Source organism: Somniosus microcephalus, chromosome 15 (assembly GCF_052327205.1).
Source record: "Somniosus microcephalus isolate GS21.2 chromosome 15, FLI_Smic_1.0, whole genome shotgun sequence".
Lineage (NCBI taxonomy): Eukaryota > Metazoa > Chordata > Chondrichthyes > Squaliformes > Somniosidae > Somniosus > Somniosus microcephalus.
Window position 1 is genome coordinate 38,073,244 of NC_141001.1, and position 17,740 is coordinate 38,090,983.

At 48.0% G+C, this 17,740-nt stretch overlaps 1 protein-coding gene across 1 annotated transcript in view; it reads right to left on the reverse strand.

The window, feature by feature from the left end:
• The window catches only part of th (tyrosine hydroxylase), a 76,570-nt gene that overhangs the window by 37,287 nt on the left and 21,543 nt on the right, over window positions 1–17,740 (reverse strand). The window contains exon 4 of the mRNA XM_086007655.1: window positions 16,344–16,432. Within this exon, the coding sequence (XP_085863781.1) occupies window positions 16,344–16,432 (89 nt within the window). The remainder of the gene's footprint in view (window positions 1–16,343; window positions 16,433–17,740) is intronic.

A 17,740-nucleotide genomic window follows, 5' to 3' on the forward strand; every position in this document is an offset into this window, starting at 1 on the left:
GCGCCACCTGTTAGCGCCTAAAGAGGCAGTCAGTGGCTGTAGCGCCACTGGCTGCGTCTCCTGCGATATTCAGTAGGGGCGCTAATGGTGGCGTTAGGCTTTTGCGCTGCGCCGCCACCGATGACGTCATCGGTGTGCACAGCACCCCATTCGTGCCCCGTTCGTGATATTTGGTAGCGAACGCCGCAGTTGCGCCGCTCGCTACCCGCGCCCGGTTCACGGGGCCTTACTGTGCCGGCAGCGGCGCAAGTTAAGGTGGAGGTGCGGGGCGGCCGCTTTTTCGGCGGCCGCCTGCCAGCACCTCCGTCCCTGGCCTCCTAACCACCCCCCCCCCGCGGCATTGTCGGCTGTTTCCCGAGAGCCCGGCACTTCTCCTTGGTGCCGGGCTCATTTGCCGGCACTCGCGATCAGGGATCGCGCTGTTGCAGGCACCTCCCCCTTAACAGTGGGAGGAAGGCCTGCAGTACCGCAGCGTGCCGTGCCGCAGCGTGTGGCGCTGCAGCACGTTGCGCTGCGATAATCAGTTTCAGCACCCTAAGAGGGACATGGAGCGCCTCGAGCCTCGCCCCGTGTCCCTCGAGCGGCACGGTAACTGAATGTCTGGCGATCGGAATTACTCCGATCGCTGCGCTAAATCCTGCGCTCAGGTGACTTTTGCGCCACTTTGGCGCCCCAACCCAATTTCTAGGCCATAGAGTTATACAGCACAGAAAGAGGCCCTGAGGCCCTTCGGCCCATCGCGTCCGCGTCGGCCATCAAGCCCTGTCTAATCTAATCCCATTTTCCAGCATTTGGTCCGTAGCCTTGTATGCTATGGCATTTCAAGTGCTCATCCAAATGCTTCTTGAATGTTGTGAGGGTTCCTGCCTCTACCACCCTTTCAGGCAGTGAGTTCCAGATTCCAACCACCCTCTGGGTGAATTTTTTTTTCCTCAAATCCCCTCTAAACCTCCTGCCCCTTACCTTGAACCTATGCCCCCTTGTTATTTACCCCTCTACTAAGGGGAAAAGTTCCTTTCTATCTACCCTATCTATGCCTCTCATAATTTTGTACACCTCAATCAGGTCCCCCCTCAGCCTTCTCTGCTCAAAGGAAAACAACCCCAGCCTGTCCAGTCTTTCTTCGTAGCTGAAGCGCTCCAGCCAGGTAACATCCTGGTAAATCTCCTCTGCACCCTCTCCAAAGCAATCACATCCTTCCTATAGTGTGGCGACCAGAACTGCACACAGTACTCCAGCTGTGGCCTTACCAGCATTTTGGACAGCTCCATCATAACCTCCCTGCTCTTATATTCTATGCCTCGGCTAATGAAGGCAAGTATCCCATATGCCTTTTTAACCACCTTATCCACCTGTTCTGCTGCCTTTAGGGATCTATGTACATGCACACCAAGGTCCCTCTGATCCTATGTCTTTCCTAGGGTCTTACCATTCATTGTGTATTCCCTTGCCTTGTTAGTCTGTCCAAAATGCATCACCTCACACTTTTCAGGGTTAAATTCCATTTGCCACTGTTCCACCCATCTGACCAACCCATCTATATCGTCCTGTAGCCTGAGGCTTCCCTCCTCGCTATTTACCACCCCACCAATTTTTGTGTCATCTGCGAACTTACTGATCATACCTTTTACATTCACATCCAAATCATTAATGTAGACCACAAACAGCAATTAAAAATAGCTTTAAAATGTTAGATGTTGTGCTCTGTTTGCATCAAACATGTGTAGGCCGAGAGCTGCTTGACGTCAGATACAGGCTGTAGCAGCAGGTAGTGCAAGGTGCTAAGTAGAACCCTTCCACAAGCCCAGGTTGTACGTACAACTGGATGAGACGTTCATCCCCGGCTGACTGTGCCATATCTCCTGCAGCTAATGGAAAGGAGCCTGAAGATCTGGTAGATTCTTCCCCATCTATCCTCTTGGTAATGTTAGTCAATGTTTAACAAACTCTGGGCTTGAGATGTTTATTTACAAGCCAAAAATCTGAGGCAATGCCTCTCACTAAAAACATAAATACAGTTGAAAACAGTGTTGTTTGTCACATAGTCTTCTAGGGGCAGTCAAATAGCGTGAATAGGTTCTCTCCTCTCTCTTATCCCCTGTTCCTCCTTTCTCCCTAATTTTCTCTGCTTTTATTCCTCATTTCCCTTTCCTCTCTTTCTCTCATTCTTTTTCTCCAGTGCTGTTTTCTCTTTCCCTCTCCACAGTTCCTTGGATGTTGGAATTTATAAGTGTTTTCTCTTGGTTGAGAGCAATAGAGAGCATGGAATACTTTGAAACCAAGACTATCTGGATTGGAACTGAAACTATGGGAGCAATTTTGCCAGCCCTGGGGAGGTGGGTATGGAGGTGGGATTGCCGGGAAAATGGCAGAATCTGGGGGCGGGTGCCCAACCCCCCTCGAGACGGGAAGGGGATTAGTGCCAATTAACTGTCTGTTAACAGGCAGTTTTTTTGATAATCCCTATTTTGAGCCCTAAAGTGCGGGCCGCCCGATGGCTTTGAACCTCGCCAGGGTCAGCGAGGCGGGCCGTCGATCTGCGGAGGTCGGAGGGGCCGAGATGTCCGGTGTGCAGGTGAGTGATGGGTGCATGTGTGCAGAGGTAAGTGTGTGAGGTGAGTCTTAAGTGTTTTAAAAGCTTTACTTACCTTTGCTTCTTCCTCCAGGCTTCACCCCTTCAGGTCTCGGAAGTCCCTCATCTCACCGACAGAGAAACCAGAATTGCCACTGCATTCTCAAATGCATCAGCCTTCTGCTTTCTGCTCAGGACAGATCTCTAAGTAAGCCTGTGTCCCAGGATTCAACTTAGAAGGCAGATTGTCAGTGTTTGACTGCTTCACAGAGCTGTCAAATGATGACAATTCATCTGTCAAAAGCTCTTGACAGATGAAACGTCACTTGCTGATGTCACCTCTAACCGGCTTTCCCTTAATTGGCCTGCTAAGCCCGCTGGGCGGGCTTAACGCGGTCAATCAAGGGAAAATAGCGTGGGTTGGCCGGACGTCGATGGAGGCGGGACTAAAACCCGACAAGCAACAGTCCCGCCTCCATCACGTCCCCATTGGCAAAATCATCCCCTATGAAACAAAGCCTCATGGATGGCTGTTGGGATAGCACAGCCCCCAAAGCTTGCTCTTACTTTTCCTACCGGAGAGAAATGCTGGGAATTAATGCCACGGCCAATGCAAGTGTGAGAATACAATCCTGAGCCAGAGGGCTAAGCCACTGCGATCTTGCATGTCAGCCTTTCACTGAATGGGGACCTTGGTAGGCAGAGCCGGAGCAAGAATCCTTTCAACCCTCCACACAACCCCTTCCTCGATCCATTAAAACACATACATAGAGTAAAATGCACAAAGAAATAGGCCCACCGGATGTTTACGCATACGTTAATAATAAAGTAAATCATATCGCAATATATTGGCCCAGAAATTCGGGTCTCCATGGGTGAGTACGCACGGGGTACTCACCCGTAGGCCCAATGGAAAGGGGTTCAGAGTTCAAACGCGTGCGCGGGAGAAGCTGCGCGTGTGCTTTGAACTTGTGTTTTTTTTGCAGGTTTTCCCGGGAGGTTAAGTCTCCAGAAGTTACACATGTAAGTGGTGAATTAATTAAAGTTAAAACATTTTTTCCACAGGCTTATTATTTTTAAATACTTTAAAGCAAGGTAAGTTTATTTTTAGCCCCGTTAGAAAATAAAATTATTTTTTTCAAAAATTTAAATTATTGTTTAAATTAGTTATGTCATGTAATTTATAGTTTATTTAAAAATGTGATGTTTTTTTAAAATTTATTTGTAGATTTAATGATGTTTTGGGGTCTGTAGTATTTATAAGTTTTGACAGCTCTTCCTGTCAAACTTATGAATGAAGCATTCCCTGCTCCGATTGGCTCCCCATGGTCCACGTGATCCCAGGGCACGCATCGAACTAACTGCGCCCCTGGGATACGCAAGCACTGCGCGCCAGCAGCTGGAGCAGGCCCAGGATCGGAACCCCACGCGGGCCCACAGCTCAACGGCCGGCGCGCAAGCTAAGTGCAGGTTGGGGGCTTACACCAGCGGGAAGCCCCCGACCCGAATTTCTGGGCCATTATGCTTAATTTCTGGGCCATTATGTTTAAGTGAAACTGATCCTGCAGATGCTTGCAGTTTTCCTGCATTATGGTGAGTTTAACTGGGGGCTGCATATTTGGCTGGGCACAGGCCCTGCAGGCCCATGCAGTAATCCGCCCACGTCTGCTTTATGGTCTTAAATGACGAGTAGCTCAGGAAAATCAGGAAATGGGGGGGTTCGGGGCGGGGGGGTGGGGGGCGGTGGGGGAGGTCAGGCTCATTCATACCATCGTTGTTTTATTATTACAATATTTTATGATTTTTGTGGTGTATGTGCCTTTAAGAGCCCCAGGTGTGCGTAATGCCGGTAATTGCCACTTGGGCTATATAAGCCTGTGTATTGTGTATATCCTTTAGAACCCCCCCCCCAGACTTTGCTTAGTAAATACCTATGAACCAACTCCTGTCTTCAGTGTCTTTATCAACACACGGACACTACAGTGGCGACGAAGTGGAAACGGACTTACCTGCAATTCGGCAGCACCTCAAGGACATCGATTCCTCCAGCGTCCAGAAGACTCAAGGAAGTGAGAGAAGCTGTGGTTTCACCAGCTGGCCAAGCTGGTGGCAGGTACTGCGCTAATCCTTGCTGGGCGTCAGGCTGGGGCTCCAGCGGCGGGCTCTACAGCTGAGACAGGCAGCGAAATCGGAGGCAAGCAATAATGGACTGGGAGGGAGCACTCGGGAGACAGCCGGCGCGGCAAGCAGGTCAGCATTCAGACCTCCGGCGGGAACGAGTCTCCAACAGTAAATTAAAAAAAATAAAGAGAACGGAAACCGCAGTAAACAGCGTTGTTATCGGCAGCAGCGGCGGGAAAGCGCGGGAAGCGCCATATCTTTGCTACAGAAAAGAAAAAAAAAGCGCGGGAAGCGCCATATCTTTTCTGAAATGCCTAAGTCTGGCAATATTGATGCTTTTGATAGCGAAATAGAGCCTAATTATGGCAATATTGATGTTTTTGATAACGAGATAGAGGATTGGACCACATATGTGGAAAGAGTGGAGGTATATTGCACCGCAAATGGAATAGAAGATGAAAAAAAAGCTTCAGTGCTTCTGGATCTAATGGGCGCAAAGACATACAAGCTGTTACGAAACTTAATCACTCCAGCCGAACCGATGGACAAGAATTTTGAGGAGATTGTTGATACCCCACACTGCCAATTCGAGGCAGGACTGGCAGATTCTCTGCAAGACAAATTCATCTGCGATCCCCTAAGTGTAGAAACACAAAAAAAGGTATCTTCTGAGAAAGATTTAACACTGGACAAGGCTTTCAGTGCAATAGGAGCTGCAAAGATACAGCAAAGGCCACAGGACTTCGGCACCCATGAAATGACATGGGGTTTCGAGAGATGTTATCGCTGCGGCAGATCCACCCATGACCAGAGGGACTGCTGGTTCAAGGAAAAAGCATGCAGGCGATGCGGAAAGATGGGACACATTCCACGTGTGTGCCGATCTGAAAATAAAAAATCCACTAACGGGAAAAGAATCAATAAGGAAAAGCACAGAAAGGTACAAATGATGACGGACAGTAGCTCCGAAGACCAGAAGAGCGATAGCGGCTCCGGGAACAAGAGACTAAGCTCTCTCAAATTACATAATGTAATTGCCAAAGAAGATTACCAGACCATTTGGGTTACCCTCACAATAGCAGGGTCCCCAGTTAAAATGGAGCTAGATACAGGATCAGCTCCGACCATCATAAATCGACGGGATTACGAGCGGCTATTTCCGCATATACCTTTTAAAAGATACATCCATTATCTTGAAAACATATACGGGGCAGAAAGTATACCCCAAAGGAAAAATAAGGGTGCCTGTTGTATACAACGGCAAGGAAATACAGAAGTTGTATTTATACGTTCTACAAGATGGTGGTCCACCGCTGTTGGGACGTGAATGGATCAGAAAAATACGTTTAGACTGGCACTCCTTTCAGGCACTGACTGTGACCAGTAAGGAAAAAAATGATGATGACATCATACCTGAACGATTGAAAGACATCTTGGCCAACGCCAAGGAAGTATCTCAAGAGAAACTAGGAACCTTGAAAGGCATCACCGCCTCAATAAAAGTGGAAGATGCAGCAATTCCCAAGTTTTTTAAGGCAAGACCGGTGCCATACGCAATTCGTCCAGCAGTTGAGGCAGAGCTGGAGAATTTGGAAAAGGCAGGCGTATTATCTAAAATAGATTGGAGCGAGTGGGCAACACCCATCGTCCCAGTCATGAAGAAAGCATTGAAGGATGATGGATCTGAAGAACAGAGAAAAATTTGCATCTGTGGCGACTTCAAGGTGACTGTAAACCCGGTCCTTCACACGGTACAGTATCCTCTTCCGAGGATAGAAGATATTTTCGCCTCACTATCCGGAGGGAAACGTTTCACCAAAATTGACTTGGCACAGGCATATCTACAGATGGAGGTTGAAGAGGCCTCTAAAAAGTATCTCACAATAAATACACACAAAGGTCTGTACCAGTACAATCGACTGGTTTTCGGAGTAGCATCCGCTCCAGCTATCTGGCAAAGAGCTATGGAGCAAGTCCTCCAAGGGATTCCGGGGACTCAATGCTACCTAGACGACATCCTTGTAACAGGAGAAAACGACAACGAGCACCTTGCCAATTTAGAGCAGGTGCTCACTAGGCTGAGAGAACGGGGCCTACGAGCAAATCGCCCCAAGTGCGAATTTTTCCAAAATCAAATATCATATTGTGGCCACATAATAAATAAGGAAGGGTTGCATAAGTCACCTGAAAAAATTGAGGCAGTCATAAAAGCCCCAGCACCTGAAAATGTTTCACAATTAAGGTCGTTCCTGGGATTAATAAATTACTATCATAAATTTTTACCGAACTTATCAACTCTTCTACACCCTCTTAATGAACTGCTACAAACAGGAGTAATTTGGAAATGGAACGAAGACTGCAAAAATGCCTTCCATAAATGCAAAGACTTAATCACATCCAAAGAAGTTTTGGCTCATTACAACCCATCACTGCCAATCAGACTGGCGTGTGATGCATCCCCTTACGGCATAGGAGCAGTATTATCGCATAAATTCCCTGATCGCTCGGAACGGCCGATAGCTTTTGCGTCACGCTCATTGAACTCAGCTGAGCGTAACTATGCCCAAATTGACAGGGAAGCACTCAGCCTGGTATGGGGAGTAAAGAAATTCAACCATTACCTACACGGACAAAAATTTACCTTGTTGACTGACCATCAACCCCTCATATATTCAACCCTAAAAAGGGTGTTCCCATTATGACAGCACAAAGGCTACAGCGGTGGTCCCTTTTTCTAGGGGCACACCAATACAACATAGAATACAAAGGATCAAAACAGCATGGGAATGCTGACGGTTTATCGCGCCTACCGTTGCCAACGGTAGAAGAGGCACCTACAGTAGACCCAATGGAGATGTTCCACTCTACCATCGTGGAATGTCTACCAGTAACAAATTCTGCCATTGAAAGGGAAACGAGAAATGACCCGACTCTTTCACGGGTCTACGATTTAACAGTGAAGGGATGGCCAGCACATGGCGAACCACTGTTGCCAGCATTCTCGCAAAGAAGAGAACAGCTGTCAGTGTGCCGAGGAACCTTGATGTGTGGATCCAGAGTGGTGATTCCACCCAAACTCCAGGATAAAGTGCTAAAGGAGCTTCACGAGGGGCATCTGGGTGGAGTGAAAATGAAGAACCTAGCCAAGGCATTTGTATGGTGGCCAGGTATCGATGGAGACATCGAAGAAATGACCAAGAGCTGCCTAGGATGCCAGAAGGTCCAAAACAATCCACCACAAGCCCCTCTACATCCATGGGAGTGGCCCTCATCTCCCTGGCAAAGGGTACACATCGACTTTGCTGGTCCATTTATGGACTCAATGTTCTTAATCGCGGTTGATGCACACTCCAAGTGGCCGGAGGTAATAAAGATGTCCTCCACCACCACGGAAAAAACCATCACAGTATTAAGGACCATATTTGCCAGGAATGGGCTACCAGAACAGATCTGTTCTGATAATGGACCGCAATTTGTGTCCGAAGAATTCAGAAAGTTCTTAAAAAACAATGGGGTTAAGCACTACATGTCCGCCCCATACCATCCCGCCACCAATGGATTGGCTGAAAGGTTTGTCCAGACCTTCAAGAAGGCCATAAAGGCCATGGGTAATGAAGACATAAAACTTCAGCACAAGGTGGATAACTTCTTATTCGCATACAGGAATGCAACACATATGGTTACCAACCAAACTCCCGCCATGATGTTCTTCAATAGAAACCTAAGATGCCAGCTGGATTTGGTCAAGCCCAACATCAGAAGGGACGTGGAGAACCGGCAGTTTCAAGGCATGAATGAAAGGCCAACTAGAACCTTCCAGATAGGTCAACAAGTTTTGGCCCGGGACTACCGTACCGAGAAATGGCAGCCTGGAACTATTTGCACGATGTATACCGTGGACATTGGAGAAAGCATAATAAGGTGCCATGCTGACCAAATCATAAAGTCATCCGAAAACGATGAAGTAGAGATACCCATATCTACCTCCGATCCGGTGATACTGGAACCCGATGAACCCGACACTGGCATTCAAGCCGAATCAGCCTTGCCAGAAGAACCTACTACACCACCAGAAACTACTACACCCCCGAGGCGTTATCCGGACCAAGTCAGGAAGCCTCCTGAGAGACTAACTTATAATGAATTAATTACAGCAATGTATATTATTTTGCATATAACATGTAATTAATAATTACTTAAAATATGATGTACTGGTTAGCTAAAAGGGGAGGAATTGTGGTGTATGTGCCTATAAGAGCCCCAGGTGTGCGTAATGCCGGTAATTGCCAATTGGGCTATATAAGCCTGTGTATTGTGTATATCCTTTAGAAACCCCCCCCCCAGACTTTGCTTAGTAAATACCTATGAACCAACTCCTGTCTTTAGTGTCTTTATCAACACACGGACACTACAATTTTCATTTTTCGTTTCAGTATCCACACAATGTCAGTTGGAGGAGGTGGTAAGTGACAAAGAGACGTTGTTCCCCCATGTAAAGTAGTTGTGAGACTTCTGTGACTGTTCATAAACAGGCGCAATGGTCTCATTCGTACCACGTAGATGTCGTATAACATCCACAGAATGATCTTGCATCACCTGCTTGTGATGTGACAACGACAAATGAATAATAGCACTCTGAGACTCTCCCTCCTGGCAACAGTGCTGGCGAGTTCCCTGATCAAACAGCACCTCCTTTGTTGCCCTCTGTTGGCGATGTAGGGAAATGACTGTAAACAGTACAGCTGCAAATATTGTCCAGGGCTGCAATAAAACCAATCTTCAAAATGCAATTTTATCAAAAAGATTTTACAATGTTGTTTAATATATGTCATTATTATTATGTATTATTACAGTTTTGGCCTTTTTGGTGAGGGTATTTCTGGGATATGATCTGGAATTCAGAAATACTAAGCACCAGAAGGGTAAATTGTCATTCCTTCAGAACGAAATGGAATTCCTTCTACTGGCATGGAATGTATAAGTGAGGGCTAGAAAATTGAGCTGGGAAACGGTTTTGCCACATCCCAATCTGATTCGCCCAGTGCATAATCTTTAGACTAGCTTAAAGTGCTCTAACACAAAATGCATTTATATGCATTCAGCTCGCTCACATAAAATGGGCAATAAAGAGCAGGCAGGAAGTGAGTATTTAAAGCTGTATTGCTATATTTTGCTGTATCAGTTCTGATGAAGGGTCATTGACCTGAAACGTTAACTCTGTTTCTCTCTCCACAGATGCTGCCTGACCTGCTGAGTATTTCCAGCATTTTCTGTATTTATTTCAGATTTCCAACATCCGCAGCTTTGCTGTATCTTTCATTGCTGCAATCAAAGGGGCACTGGATTGTGTGCTCTTCTCTTAATTTTTTTGAAGGAGGAGAAGGAGGACAAAGGGATGGATATGAGGCAGGTTCAGCTGCACTAGAGGTAGACTGCCTGCACCCACCCTTATCTATGCACAGACCCAGGCACAATGAGAAATGACGTTACAGGCTCCGCAATGCAAGGGCAACAGTGCCATCTGCTGGTATCTTATCTGCAGAAAACATTGGCAACAGTGACTGCCTTGCCAATGGCTGTAGCATTGAACTTTTAGTGCTGCAGCTCCTTCCCAGCCATGGCTCAGTGGGTGTGCACTCTCATCTCTGAGTCTGAAGGTGGTGGGTTCAAGTCTCACCCCATGAGACATAAGCACAAAATCAAGGCTGACACTCCCAGTGTCAGTGCTGAGGAAGTCCTGCACTGTCGGAGGTGCTGTCTTTTGGATGAGACGTTAAGCCGAAACCCCGTCTGCCCTCTCAGGTGGATGTAAAAGATCCCATGGCACTTTTTTGAAGAAGAGCAGGGGAGTTATCCCCAGTGTCCTGGCCAATATCTATCCCTCAACCAACACCACTAAAAAAAATTATCTGGCCATTATCACACTGCTGTTTGTGGGAGCTTGCTGTGCGCAAATTAGCTGCGGGTTTCCCACATTACACTTCAAAAGTACTTCATTGGTTGTAAAGTGCTTTGAGATGTGAGGTCATGAAAGGCGCTATATAAATGCACGTCTTTCTTTTCTTTTTCTTTCTTCCCAGCTACCTCAGGGGTACATCTCCAACTTCAGTCAATTTGCAGTATAATTCATATCCATTACATAGAAACATAGAAGATAGGAGCAGGAGTAGGCCATTCGGCCCCTCAAGCCCACTCCGCCATTTAATGAGATCATGGCTGATCATCCAAATTCAGTACCCTGTCCCTGCTTTCTCCCCATATCCCTTGATCCCTTTAGCCTCAAGAAATATATCCAACTCCTTCTTGAATATATTTAATGAATTGGCCTCAACTGTCTTCTGTGGCAGAGAATTCCACAGGTTCACCACTCTCTGGGTGAAGAAATTCCTCCTCATCTCAGTCCTAAATGGCTTACCCCTTATCCTAAGACTGTGACCCCTGGTTCTGGACTCCCCCGCCATCGGGTACATCAGTCTGGTGAATCTTCGCTGCACTCTCTCCATGGCAAGAATATCCTTCCTCAGATAAGGCGACCAAAACTGCACATAATACTCAAGGTGTGGTCTCACCAAGGCCCTGTACAACTGCAGCAAGACATCCTTGCACCTGTACTCGAATCCTCTTGCTATGAAGGCCAACATACCATTTGCCTTCTTAACCACCTGCTGCACCTGCATGCTTACCTTCAGCGACTGGTGCACAAGGACACCCAGGTCTCGTTGCACTTCCCCTTTTCCCAACCTATTGCCATTCAGATAATAATCTGTCTTCCTGTTTTTGCCACCGAAGTGGATAACCTCACATTTATCCACATTATACTGCATTTGCCATGCATCTGCCCAATCACCCAACCTATCCAAATCGTACTGGAATTTCTCTGCATCCTCCTCACAGCACACACGCCCACCCAGCTTTGTGTCGTCTGCAAACTTGGAGATATTGGGCAGGATTTTAACTCAGGTGCAGGATGGTGTCGTGTTATCCGAATTTCGTGTTTCCCACATGAATCTAAATGGATGTGGGAGATTGATGCAATTTTAACTTAAGTGACCAATTGATTGCCAACGTGTGGGAAGCCTTTGCAACTGGGTTTTTCATGACTGAAAGACCCCTCCGATGACGTCATCATTGCTGCTGCATTTAAGGTTCACAGCAAGCCTTGCTTCTTCTGCAGGCTTCCACGCTTTCTCCATTTGGTATCAGAGGGACCTGCAGGAAAGATGACAAGCGGGAGGCCTAGATCAGCTCCTCATTTCGACAAGGTGGCCTTGCAGGCATTGGTGGATGGGGCTAGGGCCAACAGGGAGGTGCTCTTCCCTTCCTCAGGGAGGAAGAGGCCTCCCAAGCACACAAAGGCAGTGTGGATGCAGGTGGCTGAGGAGGTCAACTTCTTGGGAGTCACACGGCGAACCTGGATTCAGTGCCGGAAAAGATTTCATGACCTTCAGCGCACTGGAAATGTGAGTATGAATTTCCCATCACCCTCAGTCTGACCCCCATTGCCTTTCCTCACCAGCACTCAGCTTTAGCAATCTCTTCCTCCACATCCCACTTGACGCTGACATCCATGCACCCTTACCCATTCCCTCTCTCTCTATGTTCACATTACTATTCCACCATGCAGCCCTCACACTCCCCATCACTCTGATGCTATGAAAATAACTGACAACACACAGGGAGGGCCCTTGGTCTTGCCACCTCACTCCATCTTTGTCTCCTTCTAAGTATGTATGCTGTGCAATCTCTACACTCACTCCTTCATTCTCACTCAACCTCCACTTGTCTCCCTCATTGCAAGAAAAGAGAACTCACAACAAAAGAGAGCAAGCGAGGACAGGAGGAGGGACAGCCTCTATAGTCCACCTGACCCCCTGGGAGGAGGCGGCACTCGAAATAGTGGGACTGGCGGATGATGCGCATGTGGGGGACGGACAGACGGGTGCAACACAGCAAGCTGGTGACAGAAAAGTTTCCCATCTCTTTGACATTGCATGAGTCGCTGATAATGATTGTGAAGCTCTAACAGATGGACTTATGAGCATCTGCAAAAAGCAATGTGCATGTAACCTTGGCCTCACATCTCTGACTCTTTCCTTTAATCCCCCACAGGACCATCACAAGCATCCGTCCCCCCTAGCCAGGAAGAAGAGGCTGAGCAGCCAGACTCCTCAGAGGAAGCTGCAACCTCTGAGGGCGCAGCGTCACCAGAAATCTGCGCACCCAGCACCAGCGCAGACACTCACACCTCAGTGGGACCTTCGGGACATAGAGTAGTGTTGTCACCTGGTGTATCACAGCTCACAAGTGAGCATCAGCAGATTGTGGAGACAGGGACAGCAGTGGAGAGTCCTAGTCGGAGAGCGCAGGACTCTGCCAGCTCAGCTCAGCAGCATGTCGACCCTCTGCCTCTGGGTCCATCCATGAGATCAGCGGTGATGGAACTCCAAGAACAGATGCAGGAGTCTCTGGCAGGTTTTGTCTCTAGGGTCGCTGTGAGTGTGGAGCAAATGGAGGAGTCCGTAGCGACCATGACCAGAGCCTTTGTGGAGTCATTGGCGCATGAACGCATCGCCACGGAAAGGATGGCTACCTCCGTGGAAAGGATGGCTACCGTAGAGGAGAGGATGGCTACGGCCACTGCCTCTACCACTCGCTCCTCCTTCCCAGTGGGTTTCTGCTCCTCCAGTACCACTGCCTCTATCACTCGCTCCTCCTCCCCAGTGGGTTTCTGCTCCTCCAGTACCACTGCCTCTATCACTCGCTCCTCCTCCCAGTGGGTTTCTGCTCCTCCAGTACCACTGCCTCTATCACTCGCTCCTCCTCCCCAGTGGGTTTCTGTTCCTCCAGTACCACTGCCTCTATCACTCGCTCCTCCTCCCCAGTGGGTTTCTGATCCTTCAGTACCACTGCCTCTACCACTCGCTCCTCCTCCCCAGTGGGTTTCTGTTCCTCCAGTACCACTGCCTCTATCACTCGCTCCTCCTCCCCAGTGGGTTTCTGCTCCTCCAGTACCACTGCCTCTATCACTCACCCCTCCTTCCCACTGGGTTTCTGTTCCTCCAGTACCACTGCCTCTATCACTCGCTCCTCCTCCCCAGTGGGTTTCTGCTCCTCCAGTACCACTGCCTCTACCACTCGCTCCTCCTCCCCAGTGGGTTTCTGCTCCTCCAGTGCCACTGCCTCTATCACTCACTCCTTCCCAGTGGGTTTCTGCTCCTGCAGTACCACTGCCTCTACCACTCGCTCCTCCTCCCCAGTGGGTTTCTGCTCCTCCAGTACCACTGCCTCTACCACTCGCTCCTCCTCCCCAGTGGGTTTCTGCTCCTCCAGTGCCACTGCCTCTATCACTCGCTCCTTCCCAGTGGGTTTCTGCTCCTCCAGTACCACTGCCTCTACCACTCGCTCCTCCTCCCCAATGCGCTCTGAGTCATCTGGTGCTACTTCCTCAAGCTCCCTAACTGTATTTTCCAGGATGTGTGTATGCTATGCTGGTGCTTGCAGGCTTCAGTGAGAAGGATGCAGAGTGCTGTGAGTCACTGTCTGGTTCTGTGACATAGACGTTGGTGGGCTACTCCTCCAGGCCTACAATGGCACCAAAGAACTTCTGCTCCCGTACAGGCCTTCCAACAGTTTCCACTTTAAGATACTGAATGTGATATTTTTTATTCTGTGTACACCTGTGTGGAAGGAAATAAGAAGGGGGCAAGACAAAAGAGCAGAATAGAATCCACCCTGAGGTTGGGGGAGGTCCGAGTTTTCACCTTCCCCTCATCCATTGATACTCTTTTATGCAAAGATATCCATGGTGGCTTCCTCCAAGAAAGTTGAGAGTATATAATGTCCAAGTCTTCCTCCAGTTCGGGTCTGTTTTCTTGTATTATGGGCCATCTTGTCATGCAAGCAGGGAAGTAGTCTTGAAGTGTTGATGGTGCACAGTGACAGGCCTGTGGCAGCCTGCAGTCCATCCTGTGTGTCAGTGAGTGACCATGCATCATGCAGGGAGGTTGTGTTGCAATGATTTTATGTTGAAGCCCTAGTGTGCGAAGAGTTGAATTGTAAGTTGCAGCTTGAATGCATGCCCTGCTGGAGTATGGCTATGCACGATAAGGAATGAAAGAGCTGTAATGTTGTGTGAGGGTTCAGCATGGACCAGCAGTAAGTGTGAGCACACTGACAAGCAACTATTTGTGGTATGTATACTTGAACCAACTAAATGATGCTATTGGGTAGTCTTACTTTTCTTAAGGTGGCCATTTTCTTCTTCCTATGTTCCCTGGGGGTAGTGCACACCGTGTTGATTCTGTCTGCACTACTGTCCTCTAGGAAGTATGCCCTGGAGTGCCATTTAGAACAACTCTCCTCACAGTTGGTGTCAAGCAACACTACCTGCACTTCGCCACTCATCAAACTGCAGGGCTTCATCACTTATCTGTAGACTTTGTTACCTGCTGACACCTTTGTTTGTGCTTTCCCTTGGTTTTTGCAAACCATTCCTTATCTTCCACCCAGCCTTTGGAAAGGTTGAAAAATACATTTTTAGATTCATGCAGCTTTTGAAAAGGCTGAACATACTTTTGACACCTTACCTTTAAGTGGCCACATTCTTTTACCTGTAGCCTGCAGGCTGATGACACTTGCGATTTCTCGCCATCCCCACCCTGCTTTGACGAGCTTCTGCCAGTGGAAGCACACATTGCGGTCCTGCCACTTCATTGCCAGGAGCGTGAAATCTTCTCTTTGATGCAGCACTCCTCTGAAGTATTTGCTCCAGAGATACCACGATATAGGGCAGTAAGCTTGTTTTACATGGTGGTGCAGAACTGAACTATGTTATGCTGAGGAACGTTTTACACAAAGTGTATAATCCTACTTGTAAGCAGCAATTCTAAAGCATACAACATGAAAGCAATGAGCAAGGTGAAAGATGGCCAGTAAGGGATAAAATTACATTACAGATCATAACCTCGGCCCCTATCATATATATTTTTTTCTCCACACTCTTTTTTTTGTTTGTGTTTTCTTTTCTTCTCTCCCACAGGGCAGCTGTCTTTCATTCTGCCAGCGCAATTTACACTTCATCTAGAGCCATCCTTTGTTTCTTAACCTGTCCCATTACCATCTCCTTTTGCCTTGAATATCTCTTAATGTCTCTTAACCTCTCCTGCCTTCTATCCTATCACAGATCTTCACTTTTGTTCTTTCATCCCCTCCCCGCTTTCCCAGCTCCTACACTTGCTTAAAAATCTGTTCCATTTCCTCCTTTTTTCCAGTTCTGACGAAAGGTCATCGACCTGAAACGTTAACTCTGTTTCTCTCTTCACAGATGCTGCCTGACCTACTGAGTATCTCCAGCATTTTCTGCTTTTATTTTATATTATATAAGGGATAAAGTTATCTCCTTTTATAATATGTTGTGATTGTTTGGTAATTCATCTTTAATTGTAGCAGAAATGACAGAAGAGAAATGTTTCACATAAAATGTACAGCACAGAAACAGGCCATTCGATCCAACTGGTCTATGCCAGTGTTTATGCTCCACACGAACCTCCTCCCACCCTATTCATCTAACCCTAACCCTTTACATTGAAAGTGCTTGGTTGACCCCCATCTCCCCAGCAAGGATCCCTTCAAATAAACTCTCCAAACTTACCGGGTGATCGAGATCCAGGTCCGGGTCATATTTTGTAACTAATTGATGGCATCTGTCCAAATCTGATAGCTTTTTTGGAAACCAATGAACTGGAGGCAGAAACAGGAGACAAAATGCAAAAACAGATAAATAGCTGTAACATCCCAGTACTTGGAGAAGACCTGTGCTATAGGAACCAGAGCATTACTGAAGGTAATCGACTTACACAGAGCCAGTAATGGAAAGAATAATCCTGTAGTATTTTCAAATGAAAACCCAGCATGATAAATAGAGGCAGTAAGCAAGGACAGGGTAATGCTGCATGTCCCCAGTGTGTACCTGCAGCAAGACTGTTTGTCTCAATGAGAATCCCATAAGGAATGCAATGGATTCTGACTAAACGAGCCATTGAAATAATGTAATTATCAGAGATATCAGAGGCGCAGCAGTTGTTTCATGTTGTTTAATCCTTTCTTTGGTGCAATTGCAGAATCCATGCCAAGCATAAACTCTGCTCTGGGGCATGAAGATAGATGGGAAGGATTGCTGCCTAGTTCTTTTAGCCTCACTTGATCAGTTTTTCAATATGTTACATAAATACTTACCAAAGGTGTGGAGGTTTGGAGTGTTTATTGGAACACATATATTGATTGGAGCCTGTGTATTATATAGTATAGTGTAGAGCAGGTATTCTAAATAGTACATTGAAAGACAGGTATATTTAATACTAGCTGGAGTGCCCAGCGGTGCCGAGGGTTTTTTGAGAGCATGTTGTTGTTGGAAGAGAGAGAGAGAGAGACTGGGGGGGAGAGCGACTGGGGGGAAGGGGGGAGAGAGCGACTGGGGGAAGAGAGAGAGAGAGAGAGACTGGGGGGGGAGAGAGAGACTGGGGGGAAGAGAGAGAGAGAGACTGGGGGGGGAGAGAGAGAGAGGGGAGGGAGAGAGAGAGAGACTGGGGGGAGAAGAGAGAGATGGGGGGGAGAAGAGAGAGATGGGGGGAAAAGAGAGAGAGAGAGAGAGTGCTGGATTTAGTTCGGGATTAGCCTGGAGAGAGAGGGGGGGAAGGAACACCTCAGGCCTGGCCCGATGGACCCCTGTGAAGGAAGGAAGGAAGGATGAAGGCGAGCTCTCCCTCCCTCTCACTCTTTCCCTCCCTCACCCTCGCTCTCTCCCTCCCCCTGTCTCTCCCTGCTTTACTCTCTCTCCCTCCCTGCCCCTCTCCTCTCCCTCCCTCCCCCTCTCCTCACCGTCCCTCCCCCTCTCCTCTCCCTCCCTCTCCCTCTCCTCTCCCTCTCCCTCTCCTCTCCCTCCCCCTCTCCTCTCCCACCCCCTCTCCTCTCCCTCCCCCTCTCCTCTCCCTCCCCCCTCCTCTCCCTCCCCCTCTCCTCTCCCTCCCCCTCTCCTCTCCCCCTCTCCTC